Source organism: Chaetodon auriga, chromosome 7 (genome assembly GCF_051107435.1).
Source record: "Chaetodon auriga isolate fChaAug3 chromosome 7, fChaAug3.hap1, whole genome shotgun sequence".
In the NCBI taxonomy this organism is placed as follows: domain Eukaryota; kingdom Metazoa; phylum Chordata; class Actinopteri; order Chaetodontiformes; family Chaetodontidae; genus Chaetodon; species Chaetodon auriga.
Genome location: NC_135080.1, coordinates 24,311,857 through 24,334,437, shown reverse-complemented (window position 1 = coordinate 24,334,437; position 22,581 = coordinate 24,311,857). Strand labels below are relative to the sequence as shown.

The window sequence follows — 22,581 nt, the reverse complement described above, 5'->3', positions numbered from 1 at the left end:
AATGGCAGGCAGCGTCAAATGGAGGGAAATAACAAGATGCTATGACAGATCCCCGATCGCAGGGCCAGCCAAGAAAAGGTAGACTTACAGTTGTGCAGGTGCCAGGAGGGGCGCTCCGAACACACACACACACGCACACACACAAACGTACACACGCACACAAGAAGCTGAAAACTTTGCCTGGAGACGCAGAGGAATGAGATGCTCATAAAACATGCATGGCGTAAACTCCAGCACCAGGTCCCAGCAGGGCACCAGTCAGGCTGCAGGGTTCAACGGGTGCTGCATGTTAACGGCTGACTGAAAACAACGGCCCTGTAACAGAGCCGCAAGAAGGCATGATAGGAAATTTATGTATTTGTTTAACGTAGTTCCAAATGTGACCATTTTGGGGCTTAAATAAGATCAGGAGTTTCTATTTGCTACGTAAAATTCAGAGAGGGAAAGTCATTGAAACCAACTCAGCACATTCTTTTGGTGGCTTTACTCAAATGTCTTGTCTTTAAAGCAAGAAATTTAGGAAAAAAAACTACTGATAATCAAAAGAAAAGCAAAATCTGCCATGAAATTCAAATTGCAGGTTAACAGCCATATATCACCCCAGTGTTGTATAATCACCAAATGAATCTCCTGTTCTCGTCCCAGCAGACTGCCTTGTGCTTCTACACTTCTTCCACTCTTGCCAGCGCATGAAGGAAAAATGCCACAGGTTTACTGCTGTGCAAACATCCTCCTGTAAAATACACTGCCCTGCTGCTCCACCTCATCACCCGTCTGTAACAATCCGGCCCATTCACGCACACAGGGCAAGCTGAAACTGGAACCTCAGGAGGGAACTTGTCTTTTTAGGCTTTATTATTCATGAGACAAAAGGTCAGTGTGTTTTTACTCACACCGGGCCCGTGTTTGTGGAAGAAGGAAGCCCTGACATGATGTTTAAAGGAGCACTGCTGAGTGAAAACAGGCTAAAAATACGGTCAAATACTGAATGGAGCCATATGAGCATGTTTGACCGTACAGTACCTGGACACAGTCTGTAGTCTGCGGAGGAGATGCTCCCTCCCTGGGGCACCATGCTCTTCATCCTGAAGGCTTCTTCAGGGTGGTTGAAGCGGAAGAAGGCCAACTGGCCAAAACACAGCATACAGCCTGGAAAACAGCACACACACATCATTGTATTACCTTTGTTTCACAGAACTCACAGGAACTGACAAAATGAAGAAGTCAAGAGATAAGATTCACTGGATTTATCAAAACTGAAGGAAATGTGGCCCAGTAACACCCAGTAAACGGTGAAGTAGGTGATGCTAGAGTAAGATGAGAATCTGTATGTGAAACATGAAGCTAAAGCCAGAAGGCTATCAGCTTAGCTTTGCAGGACTTAACAGGGGGAACTGCTAGCCTGGCTAGCCTGGTTTCGTCCAGAGAGACACGTGCAGACATGAGAGTGGCATCAATCTTCTTGTTCAGCGATTAATCACATTTTCCAATCGACCATCATCCAGAAACTGTGTAACAACATCTGCACTGGACAGAGACACAAAGGACCGTCACAATAGCCATCAGAGAAATAAGTAAGGTGAAGAACAGACTTTGAGTTGTTCTGACAGCAGCGGGGTGAAAGCTGTGCCATGTGCTCTGACAGGAACCAACAAAATGTAGAGGCCACGCTGACTCAGACAAGAGTTCAGCATCATCAACACAGACACACCATGATGGATGACACCTGCAGCTGATACACCGAGACGAGGACAGTTGCAGCCTGTAAAGAAGACTTAATCTCACAATATTTTTTTTTCTTTCTGGGAAGCAGGAAGCTGCATCAGAAGTGTAAATTAAATTTTAATTAGTAAAACATCCCCAACATCACATAAGTCCGTCTTCTCTCATTAAATGAAATCCCATCAGTTTACACAGCCGAGCTATCTGATGCGCCTCGCCCTGACATCCTGCCTCTGCAGGAAATACATCCAATCAAGAAGATAAGATGCTGTTCGGTGGGTATTTCAGCCCACGGTAGACTAAATATATTCAGTTTGATACATGCTCGTTAGCCAAGGCAGATGTAGCACTCCACACAGCCTAAAACTCCTTTTAGGTTTTCAAGTGCAAGATGAGCTCACTGCATTTGTTTTTGTTAGATGTTGCATTTTCAGATGATCATGTGTGGAGGGATGTTACAATGCAGTTAAAGCACCTGTTGCTAACAGGTTTGACATATTCACTCATATATTAATTTGGTGTTTATAGCTTGTTTTCACTGCTCCAAAGGGGCCACATGAATCACTTACTGGTTCAAGTTGCCCAATGCTGCTTTCATAAGTTACATATAGCATTTGCAGCTCGTAAATCTTCCCATGATTCACTATTAAAGGTAAACCCATTGTCTATGTGGTGGTTTTGTTCGTTCCTGCACACTGACTGTCATGAATCAAGCATAACAATAACCTACAATACCTACAATAACAATAACAGATCATGACCACAGCGCTGATCCTCACACAGATTAGGTCTGTATTCACCAACATGACACAACTTCTGCCCAACAAACACACTCGGTCTCTATGGTACCATCCATCACATGCACTCACCATCCTGGTTTGAAATGTCAAAGCACATAATGCACATAACTAATTCAGCCTCTTCATGCGCTACGAGCTCAACAACAGATAAGCTATCTTATGTTTATTGCTTTCTCAATATAGCACCATTGTCCTGCTGCGATTACCAGGGAAAGGTCTTCCGGCGCGGGCACAGATAAGATCCTCGCCTGTCGTCAGCGCCGAACACAAAGCCTAAGGTAAAGACGGAACCTTCTCCATTACACAACAGGCTGCAGTGATGTACAACACAGCCAGATGCCCTTTCATTTTGGACAGACACACACTGGGGAAAAAAAAAAAAAAAAACACCTGATCACGAGCTGTGGGCAAGGACACAACTGAGCGACAATTATGAGAAATAGGTGTTCAGTTTTGACAAGTGGTGCTACGTGCAGCCCACAGAGGAGTGTTTTTTTTATTAATATGTGCTACTACTTGCACACTGAGGTCTGGCAATTCCATGAATAAATTAGCTGCAGGTGGATGTTTTGTAGTAAGGCTGTGCAACAGATGGCTGACTGTTATCTTCATCACTCGGATATCTCATCTTCCCTCATCTGACTGGGCTGTCAGAGTTCACATTAACTTTCCCTGGTCGTTATTTACGTTTAAGTGGAAGTGCAAAGCTTTTGCACATGCAGGATGAAGCTGTAGTGTATTCTAGCCGGAAACCTCCGCTTACTTTCTGACTTTTACTTCTTGGCTCATTCCTTTCAAATGGGGAAATTTGTTCACTTCATTTCTTTGCACAAGATGAAAAGCCTGATGCTCACATAGCAGTCAGTCTGGCTCACTCACGGCTGCGTGAGTGGCTAAATAAAAGCATGAGGGACCACAATACTGACTTAATGGCCCAACACGGAAAAACTTTCTGATTTCTGTTTACTGGTCTCTGCTTGTACTAACTTGGCTCTGAATCTCCGTATGATCAGAGCACTCACTGAATGGTTGGTAATGTACAGATATTGTTTGCAGGCACCTGATCTTGGGAGTCCCTTCAACAAAAACAAAGGCCTTGATGCTCGTTAATGATGTTTCATAGACATTTCTACTCTTCTTTATGCAATCAAATTTATACGTTCCACATCCTGTCACAGAGTTGGGTATTCTGCACATTTAGTTAAGATTTCATCAGCTTGTGAAGAATTGCTGACTAGTAGAGCGGTGGTGCAAAGCTCCACTTAAATTGATACTTTATATTGGTCCAATAAATGCTACATGCCTACATGAGCCATCCAAATGCAGCGCTTTGCTTATTTGCATTAGCATTTCTTTTTCACCATCAGTTTCTGTATGGGGAGCAAAGGGGCCGCTTTTTAAAATTTCCATCAGCGTTTCCTTCAGCGGTTACGACACTATCCTCAACATAATTTTGGTTGGTTTATTCCACAGCTCAAATTGTTTCTGTCGATATTTGGAAAATGAGTGCACCATCAGTCATGAAAGGGAAAAACAAAAAGCTGCTGAATAGGATATTTGAAAGCAGTCATCAGGATGTTAATACTGCGGTCTGCAGAGCCACGTCAGCTCAGCCACTGTGTCTTCATGCTCTCCACTTCAGCAGTCATCTGACTCCCTCACCTAGCTCCTGTTTCCTCTGGATTCTGCCAGCAGCGCTCTCCTCCCTCCACCTCCCTGACTCACGGCACACACTCCTGCGTCTGACTTGCATTGACATGATCTCACCGGTGAAGATCAATTGAGCCACTTCCAACAAAAATGCTGGTTAAAAGAGCGTAGCTTGAAGAGGCGTCTGTCTGACGCAGTCGTGATGTTCGGTGACGGCTCTGTTGCATGAGGAATTAGTTTTACTAAAGGACGTGTGAAAACAATGAATATGGGTGGATAACTGCACCTGTAAAAACTATGATACGTTGTGCATATATGGGCCTGTCATTAGGATCAAATAAATATATCAGCTTTATTCATATTTCAGTGGTTGTCAATGGAAATCCCTTAAGATAAAAAAAATGTGACAGTATTTCACACAAGTATGCAGCCGTGTGTCAGGTCCAGTCAGCTTCAGCCACAGTTCAGTTCTAATCAGCTAGTGTTAGCATGTTTACATGCTTAAACTAAGATTGTGAACATTGCTAAACATCAGCAGGTCAGCCCTGTGTGCACCCACTGTGGGTTAGCATGCTACTGTTAGCATTTAGCTCAAAGCACTGCTAAGGTCGGCCTCAAAGAGCTGTTAAAAATATATATAATACAGGAAAGCAGCAAGTTAGCATGCTTAAACTAAGATTGTGAACAGAACTGCTGAACCTCAGCATGTTAGCAGTGTTATTGTGAGCATGTTTGAATGCTGCTTTCAGCATTCAAAGCACCGCTGAGCACAGCCCTGCAGAGCTGCTGCCACGACTGCTGACTTCAACTTTTAGTCATCTTTTCTGATGCAAAATTTCCATTAAAATTGGAATAATAACTCACACTCATTTGTAGCATCATAACTTTCCTTTTCCTTCCTTCTAAATTCATGAGTGAAGTAGTCAGTTCCAGTTAATTTCATATTATATATTTCAAGCTCATCATCACACTCAGGTATTCTGGGGAGACATCAAAATCACCACACCCAGCTGAAGATGAAATGAATCCACCTTCAAAGTATTTGTTCTGGTGCCACACACTCATTCTTTTCCCAGATGCAATGTATTTAGCAGCGTTTCCCACAGGCTCAGAGCTTATTTGTAGTGACAGATACTCTGGGAAGGTGCATTCATGTGCGATATATAGAGACTGGACCAACAACGTCCACAATCCATACACTGAGTATCTGTGAGTAAAGCACAGACAGCAGTGTTCAGTGTTACTGTGTGGACACGCAGGCCCCAGCGGTGCAGAGGCCGCTGCAGGCTGATGGATACTGGAAGACATTTCTCTTTCTCTACACTGTTCTCTCAGCACAAACTGCTGCTGGCAGCTGACACTCACTCACTCACTCACTGAGTCCTCTGCTGGCCCCGAGGGAGCCTGACCTTCCACCTCAGCAGCCTATGGGCACTGTGAGTGTGTGTGTGTGTGTGTGGTGTGTGTGGTCACTGACAGGAGAGAGGCCAACAGGGATTAACGCGTGATGAGTCAGCAAAGCAGAGCACACACATTATGCTGTATACACACCAAACACATGCTCATTCAGAAACAGTGGACTAACTGAAGCGTCCACTGACACAAAGCTACAGGCGCTCAAAAAGTCCTCTCACCTCTTTAATTACGCAAGAGGTTTTCAGATAAACTGACGGATTAAATGTTCCTTTATGGTTTAAGAGAATTATTCAACGTCTTAAGCATGAACCACATAAAAACTGGTGGATTTACTGAAAAAATACAGTCACGAAGCTGAAAACAAGATAAGACTCATGAGAAGCTGAGAGGTTTAAAGATACGTGGCTTTCAAGGCACAACAAGGATGATATTCGACTGAAGTTTTGATGTAAATTTTGGTTTATTCTGACTGTCTATGCAGTTTTTAGCCTTCAGATTATCACTGACTGGAAGGTATGGCGAGGCAAAATGGTTGAAGTCAACATGACAATAGTAATGAGAAAATCTATACAGCATGTTTCAATATGGTAAAGCTATGAAATGATAAATGATATGATGATAAAATCACTTTAGATAACAAGATCTATATTCAGTATGTCTCACTTTTATGCATTTTACCAGACAAAACTCTATATAGAGGAATATAGAAGTGAAACTGACCTTTAAAAGAGTTGTTTCGATTAAAAAAACAAATTTACAGTTGACTGACAAAGCAAAGCTGATGTTGTTAGCATCAGTAAATGGGCTACAGCTGAACACATGCGATTTTTCAAATCAATCCATCTGATTTAAACTTCAAGTGGAATGCTGTCGTTAAAGTCCATTACTGGCAGTCTCTTGATGCCAATTAGTGCTCATCAATTCAACCATTATAACACCACGCAGCTACTTATCATGATGGAGCCTCCCGCAGCAAGGACACACGTCAGGGAGTGTCAGACAATAGATCTCGACAAAATAAGGGCAGATTTATGGTCCTGTGAGACACAGTGCATTCATCCAGGTCCTGCAAGAGTTCAGGATATGTAGATGCTGTAAACGGGCCATGTATCATCTTCAGTGGGCAGGGGGTGGGGAGGGTGAGGATCATAAATCATGTAGTTTTTCATTACAGAGCACCCACACACTGTTGACACAGAGAAACTGCAGTGCTTCATTTTGCAATTACAGGAATGAAAGGTAATTTAATGGATCCACTTGGTGTACAGTCAATAAACCGGATATGACTGATGTACGAAGAGACGTCTGCTGTGACATTTCCAGCCTGAACAAGATTTAAGATCACCAAATAAAATGCTGTAGCTTGTCAATAGCTTATCTCGACTGTCACTTTATGGAAACAGCATCTGTTTCTGGTCTCCAGTCTCCACCCAAACGAAGGGGGTTTCCCACTTTATCTCCAGCGCTGAACAGATCTGCTGCAGACATGCCATCCTCCCATTAAACAGACCGCTGGGCGGGGCGGTTAATGAGACCAGAGATGCCGAACCTTAACCACTAAGTCCGTTATTTAGACTGGAAGGGTTTTAAGTGAAAGATGTTTGTGATGAGTCTATTTTTCTGGCATGTCTGATGGTTGCTCAACACAGTTATGGCTTTATCCTCCCAACAACTACGTAACAGCACTCAATATTTGTCAGTGAATCTACCCCGAGCTGTCCGGACATCACCTAGTTAGCAGGGAGTTAAGGTGATGACGTATAATACTGTACAAGCAAAACACGAGCATGCATTCCGTCCCTCTACCACATCAAGCACACGTCTCCCTAGGTGGCCTGGGCGAACTCTGGTTTTAACTTGTGAGGCCTCGTCTTCAAGGGTCATGTCTCTACGGCCATCATTGGAGCAAACCAGCTGAGGCGACGGAGAGTGAACCTGAGGTGAAGGAGGTTTGAACTCTCTGGTGATCAGCTTTCCCCACAGCAGAGCGGGTGGTCGCCAGGACGATTGGAAATTGTGTTTCAAGACTTCCAGATAGCCGTGAACTGTCGCTTCAGTGAGGGCAAACATGCTTCACAGGGACAAACGAAGGACAAATGTTGAAACGCTTGCTCTGGGTTTGATTAAGACAGAGTACCACTGAATGGGCTTCTGCAGATTAAGATCTAAACTGCTTCTATTCAACTTCTTTATGCTGAAACTGCACATTTTGGTCTCTGCTGGTGCACAGATTGAATGAAAGCACTGGCATCCTTCTCCTTCCTATTAACATGGTTAAGACCTTCAGTTAAATCGGCATTGATTGATAATCGGCCACTTGGAGGCAGAAGAACAAGATGAAAACGTAACATTCATATTATCACCACATAAAGTTGACTAACGTGTAAGCAAATGACTGCTTATTAACACATCCAGCAGACATGAGAAACATAAGCATTAGTGTTTGTGGCGACCTGAAGAAGTCCAACATACATTTTCCTCCTGTCTGTCACTATGAGCACCTCCTTTCAGCAGTCATTCCACATTGTTCATATAAGCACACTGAATAGGACAACTTTAAAATTTTGGCAAAATCCTCATAAATGTTTGGATGGAAAATAATTATTTCACTAGCAACTTAAATCTCCCTACAATAATATCCTTGTCTCCACGTGTTACTGTCTGTTCTGTTTCATATATGGAACAGAATACATGCTCAAAACAGATCAATTACACCACGACAATAGATTCACAGGGTGTCTAATAAATTCGACACGTTTATGCGGCGTCTTGGTCCACAGTAGTCATGCTTCCCGCGGTTGTTGCCTCTTTGGCTGCCTTGTGAAAACTCCAGTCTTACACAACAGCAACATCTTGACTACATTATTCTAGACACCCACCAAGACTTTGCTTTTAAGTCCCAGTGAAATGAAACATTCATTTTGGTTTTCCATGGTAGCATGTGTACAGCTATTCCTGAATAAATGTAAAAGAATCTATGCAATTTGTTTTACATCTAAGGCCCATTACTTTTACTGTCTGGACAGCAGAAAATCTGTTTTCTATCTCCTGGTTTTGACATGACGCACTAGGAGGCATAAATACAAATTACAGCCTGTACACCCATGGCAGATTTTTGAGCACGGTCTGTCCAGTTAATTCAAACTACATATCTCTCCCCATGCTAAATCTGGTTTATATGTTTAAATAATCCCTCCAGATGTGAACTGTCCTCCAGTTAGAGGGGTCAAAAGACACAATATCAAAGCCAATATCAAAGCAGGTGAGGTCAAAATATCACGACTTCTAGTCACTAGTATGCTCAGTCAAGCTCCTACATTTCCCATAATGCAACTCAACAACACTGTTAGTTGTCTTTCAAAGCCCACCCCTACAGCTTGTAACGCAAGAGTTCTGTTAAAATATTCAGATGTGGAGCCCAAACCTTGATACCTCTGATGACATCATCAGACCACAGAAGGCATTATACACCTGCTGGACAGGTGGAGCAGCACTCCTCATGACAGGAAACTGAACTTGATGTGGAAAAGTGGAGCAGTGCCTCTTTAACTTAAGGAGGGAAATGCTCAAAAAATGCAGTTTTACTGGAACTTTAAATATCACTCCAGGGACTTAAACAGGAAGGCTTAACTAAATTTGTGTTCAGTTCTCGTCTTTTACTAATGTGTTTCATCAGGAAATAAAGACTGTACTGCACATATTTAATGATTTTCATTTCGTGAATGACTTTGGGACTGAATTCTTGTATTGTGATGTGAAGGTTGTGGCTGTAAATCACTACAGTACAGCACAGAATTGGATCCTTTTCCAACATGACATAATGCACCTCATCATTCACTTCTATCAATCACCAACAGTTCATTACGGCTGATTTGGATCTGTGCTGTTGCTGCTGGGTTTCATGTGCAGCTGCAAAATACCACATCTGGCACGACCATGTTGGCGTTACTCATTTAAAACACACGACTATCTCCTCTCCTCCTCTTTCTTCCCTCCTACATGAGAACACTGTAACCTGGGATAAGCACGGCAGGAGTCTTCCAGGAACCAGCGGCTCAGGATTCGCTTTCTCCAAGGCTGAGCTTAGCAAAACCAGCTGCGGTCGAGACTGAGATCTGTTTAATCAGCGGCTGTGCTTCAAACGCCGATGGGAAAATATGACACATTGCCATTTTCCTAATTACAATGAAGTCATTCAGGAAAGGACAGGCCATGCCGGTAAGAGGGATTGGTTTCACATAGAGGAAGACCAGTGGAGGTGTGTGCATGTGTGTGTGTGTTGTGACCCCCACCCCCTGTTAATCAGTTAGATTGATTCCCTGACCAGTGTGAGAGAAACAATTTCTCCCTCAACACTCCAGGAACGATCGGTCTAATCACTGCCTTCATCACAGTGAGTGCACTCTGAGTACTACTGCAAGAGCAGCATCTTTGAGCCCCACGCTGCGCTCCACAGTGGCTCCACTTTCACCAAGAAAGAAGCAAATACGACCCAGCAATAAGCTTTAACAGGGCCACATTAAAGTATATGAGGGCTATCGTTCATTATGTCATCTTTTCAACCCTGCATAGAGCGTTCCACACGGCATGTCTTCAGGAGTGAGGACACAAAGATCATCACCACCATCCCACAAGGACGCTATAACCCCATTCTCTAATAAAACTGCAGGGACACCTAAGTGGATTATAGAGCACATACTGTAATGCAAACAAGGATTGATAGACATTGAGCCAAGGTGAAAATCTATATATAGCACTTGTCAGTCAGTTAGGCAAAAAGCACAGGGGCCGTCCTCTGCATCATAAAGAGTGACATTTTACACTTAAATGCATTAAAAAAAGAATCCCTATTTGTTGTACAGGGTAAAGAACATGTCTAAAATGTGACGATTTGAGGCTTTTCCCAGGTTTCTGTGATACTGAAGGAAATGCCATTCGGTTGTCGACCGAGGATATCATAATGGATGTTTTTCACTATTACACAACACTTTATTGACTAATTGACTAACCGAATTGTCAATTTTCAATTACCAGTCAAAACTAAAACTAATCATGACAGCAGCCCTGCAATGATATGAAGCTGAAGATTTTATTTTATTTTTTTTTTTGACAAATGACTTTAAAGTCTCAATCTGTTGAGGATGAATTAGCTCTCAATCAACCAATCAATGACTGACTAATGGTTTCAGCGCTAAAGATGAACTCTAAAAATCCAATCATCACCTGATCTGAATATGGAACCTCTTACTTTTCTCTTTTTTTTTCATAAATCACCTAATTTAAATTCTGTTCATTGTATCCTGCATCCTTTTGGAACGTGTAACTGTAATTTTGCTATCGTTCACGGATGCACTGGAGAAGTTTGGCCTTGATAAAAAGAAGAGTTTTGAAGAAAAATAAGCTCCTTCTTTCCACTTAAGTAAGGTCATTTTAAAAGTTATCTCTGTGGTATCAGGACTGACATTTGGTTTGACATCAGTGTAGAAAAATGCTAAAACCTCTTCATTGGTTCCACTCGCTAAGTAATTACTGTAATCCGTCCAGTCAGTCCAGTTTGATGCATTCAGACTGGAAATCCTCCACTCAGCAGCTTTACCTTTCCTTAATGAAAGAAGCTGCCATTGTCATAGATTCTCCTCAGCATGTGAGATTTCAGTCCGGAAAGAAGATTTTCTCTAATCCTGTGTCAAAGTACTCTATATAAAAGTGAAGTAGATGGGATCTAACAGTAAATCAGGGACCATCTACTGAAACTATTGATTTAATACCAGAGCTGACAGGAACGATCATTGTAAACCTTTGTGAGTATCCCTTTGGGATCACTCAGGCCAATCGGCGTTAATGCCAAATCATGCCTCGAGCGTATTGTGGCATTAAAAGGAGAAGTGGTTAGCAGCCCTGGTCTGCTCAACCTATCTGAAATATGTCTGTGGACCCAATATTCCATCATTTCTCTAATAACATCTCCGTGTTTTTTTTTCCTCCACTCTGGTATGACCACACTAAATCTTTCCACTGTGTCGGCTTAGCCTCAAGTACATTTCCCAGAAGATTAGATCAGAGGAACCAGAGGTGGTCAGAGCGAGAACGCTTCACATACTACCAGAGTGAGTTCATGCACAGCGAGGAGAGTTTCTTCAAGTGCTGCTTACACTTATCATGATATGACAAAGAGTAGAGCGGCTCTGTGGAGTCGCACATGACGGCTGTGGCTTCATGACTGCTGTCACATTATTCCCTCTGCAGCGCTCTGCCTGTGTGTGAAAACACATTTCATCTCATGCACATGTTCACAGGACAGTTAAGAGAACACAGGAACAACATTGGTTCCGACCGGTCATGCCAACTAAGTCGTCTTTCTGTTTGCGCCAGACTAACCACAACCATGGACTGGACCAACATTTCTGTGTAGCAGAGGAGTTTTTCCTAGAAAAATCCAAAGGGTTCTGGACAGCAAAGGGCTATTGTTTGAATCTGTTTTGTTGGAGCAAGTAACTAACTAACTAACTAACTGCTGCTGGACATTTCTGACTCTTAGTGGAAAGCTGCCAGCAGCGATCATCTTCGGTAGCCTGGTTCCTGGTTGTTAAATGATCCAAACAGGTCTGGCACTGTGCTCATTGCTGCTGGAAAACAACTGAGCCAATCAGAGCTTTGTAGGTGGGATTAAGAATGAAGACATCATCCTCTGTGTCAGGGTCGATGGTATTTAAACCGTGGCACTACACGGGTTGTTTTAAGTCAGTTTACAGTAATACTAACTCCAAAATCAGCACAACTTTGTTCTGTCGACATGACAGATGTTAACTTTACTGCTACTATCAACCGCCACTGCTAACCACCTCTGCTTCGACTGAACATTTCGTCGACTGGACAAATTGCTATTGATTGCGCAGAGCAAAACGGTCCACAGTTCAGAGACAGAAATGTGCCAACATGGACACAAGAAAAAAGGAAATGACCATTCAGTCTGTGTTTAAAGCTGCATTTCAGGTGTCTTTAAATATGTTGGCCTTGTGTGGCAAAACCAGGAGAACATACTACATACAAAGATGCAATCAGTCAGTGAACTGGAGAAATGTTTTCCTAAATTTTGTTAAAATTAACTAACATTAACACACTCATTAACATTACTGAACTTAGCAAGGCTTCATTTGATTTCTTACGACTTCAACTTTTCATTTGAAAGAGGAAGAAGCTGCTATTCCTTCTTTTACAGTCACATAGTCTGGCTTTAAAGTAGCTTTAAATCCCACACCATGTAAAAAAGAGCTCAGAATACATGCCTGAAGCTATTTAGAGCATACAGTACGGTCTGTTCTTCTGCAAAAGCCGAGAGAAAATCTAAAAGGTGCAGCTCGGTACTCGTATAAAGCTTTCCACTCAATAGCATGGTGAGGGCTCTGCACATATCAAACCTGCCTTCCTAAGTCCTGACTGTGATTCAAGGAAAATCACTGGAGCACTTTGCTTTGCTACACCTCGCTCCTGTCAGCAGAAACGTATTCTCCTCGGCAAGTCGCTGCAGTAGCTGCAACTTTTCATTCACTATTAGCTGAATATGAGGAAAAACTTTGGCCATTTTGTGATTTTATTGTGGTGTGCAACAAACAAAGGCGTCACTACTAAACCACCAGCATGGGACGTCACTAAAGCCCGGAAGAGCTGCAGACAAAGGGATGCCCAAAACTACAGCTGACGGTTGCTATAGAAAGCTGATGGTTTACAGCCTCAGCAAAGGCCAGAGAGTCAAACCCACCCGTTAATCAATGACCGCCTTTCGCCGAGCCAGGGGCCATCAAACACAGACACACATACCAGAGGAAGATATGGGGCTGGTTTGAAAGGAGTACACAGGGAGGAGGAGGAGGAGGAGGAGGAGGAGGAGGAGGAGGAGAGGTCTAACCCTGCATTCCCATCATGTGGGAATAACCGTCTGAACAAATAAAAAGGTTGGAAGAAATGATCACATGTTCGGAGCAGTCTGACGCCAGTGAGATGCCACGATGGAAGATATCTGGAGACAGTGGTTGCTCCTGGGCAGCTGCTTCACACACATGCCTTGCCGTTTATGTTGGCCAGCTAATTCAATTTGAATGTGGGTCACATACAAAAATCCACTAAATAGGTTGCGTCCTACCAGGGCATTTTACAAAGTGTGATCTTAAAAATAGGTTAGAAATATGCATCTTGTTTAAAAAGAATCTCTCATTCCTGACGTCTGAATTTCGATTTTTTTGTCAATTAATTTCCGAAAATCCAATAACGTGCATCACCAAACCATGAGGTCCTAAGTAACAACTACCACATCAGAGATGAGAAAGTTTAATGGTATTTTCAACAAGAAAGCTCAAATTTACGATCTAAGCAAGAGCACTGCTCTGCTTTTACTGTTTCAAAGAACTGTTAATAGCACTACAAAGACCACGACATGCATTTAATTAACATGAAAAGAATGTGACACACATTTAAAAGCATGTGACTAATTACATTTGCAATGAAAGGGTTCAGTCACTCGAACCAACCGAAGCAGAAAAAGACTTTAGTCATCACAATCAATTCTTTATAGATAACGCTGTGCTCCAGCTATTTACTGCTGTACTTCCAGAAGGTTGTGGGACTCACAGGAGACAGAAGAATAATCAAAATCAAAGCAGCAGAAGCTGAGATAATCTGACATTTAGCCCCTTGTATGGGCCAAACCATCAAAAACCTGAACCCTAACTTAATAATGCAGCTGGTTGGCATCTTAGCGGAGACATTATACAGTTATTTGGACAGTCACAGGACTCCTCCTCAGGAGTACACTGAACTTCAGGTGAGGAATCTGCTGCCTGCCCCTTTAAAACACTAATCAGAGCCTGACGCTCACATCATCTACATCCCACAGACCAGATGCAGTATCCAGCAGGCTGTGGATGCTCATCACAGGAACGTGTCGGAGGCTGCTTACCGCTTGTCCGAACAGATGTTCCCTGCCCCCCCCCTCCTCCCTTTTGTCAGAACAAGTAAAGCCAATCCCCTGCTGTTAAACATGCTCCCAGAGGCAGATGGCTGCAGGCCCGAGGGTCAATCAATATTAAACCTACACGTGCTTTAGAGGTGGACTGTTGCTCAAAGTGGCCTAATGTCTATGTTTTTTTTCTTTATATGTGACACCAATCAGTTCATTCCCATGTCTGCATGGCATGTTGGGTTTGGATTGTGTTCTGTCTCCATCAAATTCATAGATGGAAACCTGCAAATCACTGGTAAGAGCATGTCCAGGTTCAGAAAAAAATCAGTGAACTGACAAGTTTATCCAAGCTGCATAATTCTCCATACAATAACCACGTTTTCCTCAATAAATTTAACTCGATCAGGTGTGATTTGCTTTCTCATCAAATCAAAGTGCTCCTTTTTCACAGGTATACACTCTGTAACCTTTAGTTTTAAGTTTCCTGAACAGAGCTGCTATCAAGTTTTATTCATTTGGCTCGAAGAAGACCCTGATTTCCAAAGAATAAAGACGATTTCAAACGATAATATTATTTCAGCAAGACTTTAGATTCACCTATATAACACAGCAGACTCTATAGAGCGGTAAACTGAAATTTCATACATTTATGTGTCATCACTGACAGGTGCAGAGTGACACGAAGGTAATTTTCACATTTATAAAATGAGAAATTTAAATTGTGACAGTAGTGTGCATGGAAACTACTTGAGAGCAGTATGTGCAGCATAAAGTTCATACTCAGAATTAGGACACTAGAATAAAATGGCAGGTGGTAAATGCACTGTATCATTCACTGTACAGTGAACAGAAAGTGATTTTTGACATTGTCTGTGCTTATAATCTAGAGGGAGGTCTTGTCTGTCGTCCTCCTGTCGATCAGTCCACACATTTCATGTCTGACTCTGAAAAAGGTCTGCGAGAATTAGTTTAAACAGTAAACTTATTGTAGCAGCTAATTTCATTTTTGCTTGAGAAAATTAAGGCTGTTTTCTGTTTATCTTGATTGTTCAATACAACTGTTTCATTCCTGAAGTTGGGTCAATACTCACTCAATCAAACACTGAGCCTAAAACTAAAGTTACATTCTGCATTTTTAGCCACACTTGTGCAGCCTTAGTGTGACAACATATTGGATGTGTGGAACAAAATCAGACTTTGAGGTCCATATTCTGCATACAGTTGTACAAGAATGTAAAGATCTGAATCAGAGATGCACCGTTCCAATATGCTGGATTGGTATCGGTGCTGAGTATGAGCCATACGTGATAAATGACTCTTGATCGGTGTTATCATAAAATCCAGTATCTCCACTATCAACTACAGTCATTCGGTCACAGCAGGTCACTGACTCAGTTCCAGGTGCCAAAGCAATCCTTAGCTTCATAAAACAATGTCCATAAAACTGATCCCAATAGTCCCACACAGTGAAGGGTACAGATTTGAAATTATGGAATAAGAGAGTTGAGGTATCAGGAGTTTTTTTCCTTGGGGGGCGATTATTTCAATCAAACTCAAGATCATGGACTTTGATCAAAATGTGTTGAAGGAGTAGGGGTTGATAGAAGAGGAGGTGTGTGTTGTCTTTTGATAGTAAAAATCAGATTTGGAAAGCAGTTTGGAATTCAGTGTAAAGACCTGCAGTGTGAACACAACCCTGCTCAACTCAAGGCATTGGTACATTTGTAGTATTCAACCAGCATCTCATTTGAACACATTGCCTTGACCTCGGCGTAGTCAGAGGATGTACGGTCAAAGACTGTGTCAACAACAACATGCAGGAACACACACTGGCCCAGCATATGCACCCCAGCTGCTACCAGCTCCGCTCCCCTCTCTCTGTGCTGAGATGCCCCCGCCATCCCTCACATGTCTGACCTGTGCTGCGGGCCCACTGGAAGACCACATCACATTCACAGCAGCCTGATGACTGTTTGTAGAGGGACTCCTCACATCCTCTCTTTACAATGGGGTCAACACAATGTGTCAGAGATGACAGATGTTGAGGAGGTGCAGCAGTGGAGAGAGAATGACCATACTTCTAGAGCAGTGTGTGCAGCTCAGCGGCTCAGTGAGAGGGTCGCAGGTTTGAATGGTCTAATATGATCAGGATCATGGACCCAGACGTCCCTGAATAAGGAGAATGTATGGAAGGAAAGCTCTATTCTATTCCAGTTGCCAGCCCTGGTTAGGTCACATTGGCAACCAGGAATAGCAGTGTAACAGTAGACAGACACAGTGGGGTCTGCTCATGCCAGGCTGGATGGGGGTATCTGCAGACCTGGCAGACTGTATATGTTTGTAGTCTATAAACAGAACTCACATGGAGGCAGGGGGAAGTTAGGACTTAGAGTACTGCTGACTGAGTGGCAGGAGACAGCAGTGTTGTCAGGCAGGTGTTCAGGTCGCTGGTGTAGAGTGACAGACCAAACTCCGTTCAAAAATGCGTCAATTTAGAGTTTTTCTTGCATTTAGACAAAATGTGCCCGCCTTGAAGTGAGACTTAAACAACTTACTAATGTTATAAGTATATTTTTTAAAAATCGGCAAAAAAATATCCGAAGCAGCTCTGAATATAAATAAAATCAGAACTTTTAATGCTCTAACACGGCTAGCAGTCACTCCTCAGGATAAACTCTGGTGGACGTCGAAATTGTGAACAAGCAAGGACACTTGAATCTTGAGTCAATCACTTGAGTTAGTTTTGTTTAGCCGGAATAAAAAGAGCCTCCTAATAATTAATGGAAAGCCTAAGTAATGTTCTCAAACCGCGTGGTTCTTCAATATGAATGCAGAAGATACATTTCTCAGATTTGTAAACGGGATTTGGCGAAAGTGGGAGTTCTGATTTAAATGAACAAAAAAGACAACGACCACCGTGAGCAAGGAAGAGGAGAGTATGCATTTCCCGCATATGCAACTACTGTCCACACTATGCAAGCTAATCACATAAACTAGCCTATAAAGAGCGCTTGAGTCCGCTTTAAATATCCTGTTACTTTTCTCCACAGCCCGTAACTACAATGACACCATCCACCGGCGAACAGCACAGGTGCTGAGAGCAAACACCGCCACAACCACCGCCTTTAACCCAGCTCCACAGTGAAGAGAAACCAACTTACTTTAACTCCGATGAATGAAAGTCCTCTCTCCCTCCGTTGTTTTCATCGCCTCTGCTCCTTTAAAAAAAACCACGTGTTTTCTCCGTTTCTGCGAATTATTGAGGAACAACAGCGGCGTTTATGGGGTTTTGTCCCGGCGCGCTTTTGTTATGATAATCCTAAAAGCCCGTAGACTCTAATATATTCTGCAGATATGTGAATGTTCACAAAAGGAGCTGTCTGCTTGGCCACTCGTCACAACACGGGCTCATCCACTGACGCGTTGGTATATCCCAGTTCATTCAAACCAGTGCGGGACTTTCCAGTCATTGTAGTCTCTGTCCATTGTCTCCGCCGTTCGCAAAGACGCGATCTCATACTGGAAGAAACAGCTGGCTCTCAGTCATCTCTCAGGCCGCTGAGAGACACAGGGCTGTCAGACGGCGAGGACAGACAGAGAGCAGAGAGGAGGAGCAGGAGGAAGAAAAGAAGGTGGAGATCCTGAGTCACAGGGGCAGAGGGGGTGTAGCTAAAGAGAGAGACCCCCGGAGTGGAGCATCAGCTGCCAGGAATTTAACAGATCACAAACACTTCTTGATTTATTCTTCTTCAGATGTTGATCATGTTAATGTGAGACTGATTGTCTACTGTTTTGGCAACATCATGTCAATAAAGCTGATTTCAGCTGAGAGCATGCCAAGGTGTGTCTCTCTCTCTCTCTCTCTCTCTCTCTCCCCCCCCCCCCCCCCCCCCCTCTCTCTCTCTCTCTCCGTCTCTCTCTCATGTCCTACTTTGATTAAGAACAAAGGTGAGGCCTTAAGTATCACCAGGCATTTATTTGAAAGCCATAAACAGACACACTAGAGGGAGCATTCAGGAAGAAGTGTTCCCTCCAGGCACATTAACATCTGTAATAAATATTATGACAGTGAGTGTGTGTGTGGCATCAGATTATTTGCTTGATTATGACGATGTGTTTATTGGTCTGTCCAACTGACCTCATATATATCAGTGTGTTCTAAGTGCAACCACAAGCATGGAAAAAGAAAGGAAATAGTTTGGGGCCGCATCAGGTCAGTGGTGGATGAAGTGTTCAGATCCTTTAGTGAAGTAGCAACACATCAATAAAAGTAAGGAATAAAAATACTCCATTACAAATAAAAGTCCATGATGTTACTTAAAAGTAGTATTATATAAGTATTAAGTCAAAGAATAATGTCAAAATGTTCAAAAACTGTCAAAACTAAAGCAGTCCTCTCCAGATAAATGGCCCCCTTTAATGTTGTCATATGTTTATAATATTTTGTTATTAATTTTATTGATGCCTTCATGTGTAAGCAGTGTTTTACTGTGTCGTGGTGGAGCTGTATTGAACTTCTTTGTATTGGTAGATAAATTTACACCCATGCGTCGTGTCCATGCAGAAGAAAATTGCATTCAGTGGACATAATCGTGTGCAAGTTCCTAAAAACTGTATTTACTGTTAGTACAGTATTTGAATTTGATCATGCAACTATATGGCTATGTGGAGAGATGACAGTCAATAAAGACAATTTTATGATCTTCCCTGTTAAAGGAGCACTCCAGTAATTTGTCGTAAAGTGTCCATAAAGCATGGGTACGCACAAGAGACAGATTTTTAAAAGAATGGTTAAATCGAAGCAACAGAAGCTGAGACATCCTGAAGAAGACTTCGACCATCCTCTCCTGTCTGATAAATACTCACATCATTCAAACTCCACACATCAAGGTTGTCTGTCAAGAACTTTGAGTCTCCAAGGCCAAGCTGATATCATCATAACAGTGTCATTAGGGTTATTTTCTTATAATGTTTAGCCACCAACTGGCTCGTCTCAGTTTTCTTCCTCAGCCAGTGTTGAGGTTTTCATCCGAGCCCTCTTTCAACCCGACCGACATTTATCACATTAAATCAGCTCATCACACTTTGAACAAACTGGATTAGTTTCCACATGCCCTCTCATTATCTAGATTTCCCTCCACTGGCTCTTCTGATTTACATTGTAAATCCTGGTGAATTACCACTAAACGCTTGTCAAGCAGTTTAGAACAATACTGACTTGTTGCTGCATGGTTTTCTAGAAACTGAAACAAACCTTGATTATTTTTTCGCAGAGTAAAAAACACAGAATGCAGACGGCATTGGACTACCTGTGAGACACACCGCCGTCTAGCCATAGCTCATTATGATGATGCATCCTGGACCCCTCAGCACTTCACTGAGGGAACATGTAAGTGTACTGCAATGCATTACTCATATAATGTGTAAAACTCATGGGAGTGGTAAGCAAAATGTTGTGTAACCAAAAATGTCTGATGCACTTCCTGCTGTAAAATTAGATCTCTATCAGCGTGCAGTAACCCTTGTAAATGGCCAAACCTATTTCCTTTCATGACTACTTCAGCTCTTCCCACTGTACATTACTACTCTTCCAGCACCCTGACAGTGAACCCTGGTTTACCCTCACACTCATTCTTCAACCTGAAACCCCCTCTGGGGCTAAAGTGGGATCTGTCTGGGGTAGAGGGGCAGTAAAAATAGCCCTGTGTCCCTGCTCAGGTTACCCAGCCAGAGTCCAGGTTGAAATACCAAAAGACAGAGGAACACACTGACAGACAACACACAAGTTCTTCTACACACACATACATCACCAAGTCACAGGACACGCACCACTGTATGCAGAGAGCATTTAGAAAGGAATGACATCAGTTCATGTGGTCTGCACTGATTGATCTATTAGTATTTTTGCATAGGTGGGACACACTGTGGTGTGTGATTACACAGCAGCAGAGGGGGAAGCTCACATCCTGTGAGTCATGATGAGCAGTGTCCCTTTAACTCGCACTGGCTCCCTCTGAGGCTCTGATGCAAACTTCTACGAATTTCCATGACTAAATTGAATCAGTTACACACTTTGCAGTTTTACTTCCTCTCTGATTTCTCTAAGCAGCACTGGGCCTGAATGATGCAAGAATACACCTGTTTGTCAGTTTGAACTTATACCAGACAGTGACCCCCACCCCTGCCTAACTGATACATCATATACAGTATTTGTCTCAGATGAAAACTTTCTTTTTTCTTCCTGTGTTGGTATATTAGCAAATCTCTGCTCAGCTTTAAACTGTTAGGGGAGGAAAGCAGAGAATGGAGGAGAGGAACGTGGGACTCATTCTGATGGGCTTCTGTAAGATTCCATTTCATTTTTTGAGCCCTTATTACCAGACAGTTATTATAACTTCTCACTTGGTTAAGTGTGGAGATGCAGGGGTGTAGCAGCTTTACCTGATACATCTTTACAACCGAGTCCAATGGAACTGAATACAAAGGTGCTTTTAAAGTTATTAAACTGTGTTAGATTTGAAAGAATAGTTTCATATATTTTCAAGTCTTTTTTAAAACAATAGTCAGGTACATATGTATATTAAAACAGGTTTTGTTTGCTGTAATAATTCCTCATGTTCACACTGGCCATTAAGAGATACCTTTCAGTCATTTCAGTGTGAGTGATGGGGTATAAAATCCACAGACCCCCAGCTGAGGAGCGTTCTGCAGTGTGAATGAGAATCTGTTTAGAGCACAATTCCCTCTGTGTTTCCGTGCTGTGGAGGGAAATACAGCATATCGAGGGACTTTGGAGGGTATCCACTTGATTTGACTAACTGAGACTGCTGATTCCTCATTTTAGTTCCAGATAAACTTAACAATATGTTTTTGCACAAAACCAGGCCTGTGGATTTTGTGTCCCACCACTCACATTGGAAGCACATCAGAATGGACCTCCTAAATTAGAAAAGGACCAGAGGAATGTTTATACCAAGCAAAGCTGAAGCATTTGTAAAAATAACTTGATATTCTCTGACTTTAGGGATCTGATAACATATCTTGACTTTCCAATTCCATAATCAGCAAAATCTTTACAGTTTCACTACCTTGTGGTTTTCTGCTTTGTGGGTTTGTGTGTAGACAGATGAGTATGTCAAAGAGTGAGTCCAGTTAATCTTTGCCTTTGTTGCCCCGCTTTCCCAGGAGGCTTTGCCTTCTATGAAAGCAATCATTTACCTTTAAAAGGCCAGGAATAATTTCAATAAAATACTCCACGGTGTATCTAAAATGTGCCCAGGCTGTGCCAGATAGAACATCAAGTCATGTCTCCCTCTGGTTTCTTCAGTATCTGCATGCCTGAGCACGGCAAAGCTCACTCTGCTAACTTATTAACTCAGGCTGCTCTCCAGTCGACGGCTGTTTAAAAGCACAGACTGTGCATTTTGTTTTGCTGACTGTTAAACTGTATTTTCACTGCCCGGGCTGAAAGCTGAAGGACAGATCTATGGCTTACAGTATCTGAGATCATATAAATCAGTTGAAAGGTAAAATTACAGCTGAGTTCAACAGAAAACCACAGATCCGTTAGCAGCTGGACCTCCTAATGGACCTCCTAATGGCCACTTGTAATTAAAATAAACTAAACTGCTGCTGATTCACACTGCACTTCAGGTAAAATGTGAACAAAATGCAGTAACAGACACCATCCAGCACAGCGGAGTACATTATGCGACAGATGTTTGGGCTGATTCCTACCTTGTGACAGGCGGACGGGCTGTGTGACCTGGAGCCCATCAATAGCACAGAGGTTCCCACAGGGGTGCAGCGTGATGACCCCTGACCTGTTCTCTATGTAGCAGTGCTGAGCAGCCACTCCGGGGCCCTGGATGCTGATGTCCATGGGACCATGACCCAGTGTGGTCCGGCCTGGGGGACAGAAGAAGAGTTAGAGTCACATCTGATGTGGTGTGTGTAATATGCAATGTGATTAATTACATACAGTATATATTATGGAAGTGATCAGCACTACACTGGGGGTGATGGGGACCTCTTAAT

The 22,581-nt window shown here is 42.7% G+C and overlaps 1 protein-coding gene across 4 annotated transcripts in view; it reads right to left on the bottom strand.

Moving 5' to 3' along the window:
• Positions 1–22,581, bottom strand: part of phldb1b (pleckstrin homology-like domain, family B, member 1b) — a 100,260-nt gene that overhangs the window by 45,479 nt on the left and 32,200 nt on the right. For 3 of the 4 annotated variants that reach the window (XM_076736026.1, XM_076736027.1, XM_076736029.1), the window contains exons 4-5: positions 22,282–22,452; positions 1,024–1,149 (exon numbers count right to left, since the gene is read on the bottom strand). In XM_076736026.1, the coding sequence (XP_076592141.1) occupies positions 1,024–1,149; positions 22,282–22,452 (297 nt within the window). Of the gene's footprint in view, positions 1–1,023; positions 1,150–17,705; positions 17,827–22,281; positions 22,453–22,581 lie in introns of those variants that run through there. The other variant, XM_076736028.1, reaches the window with a different exon arrangement.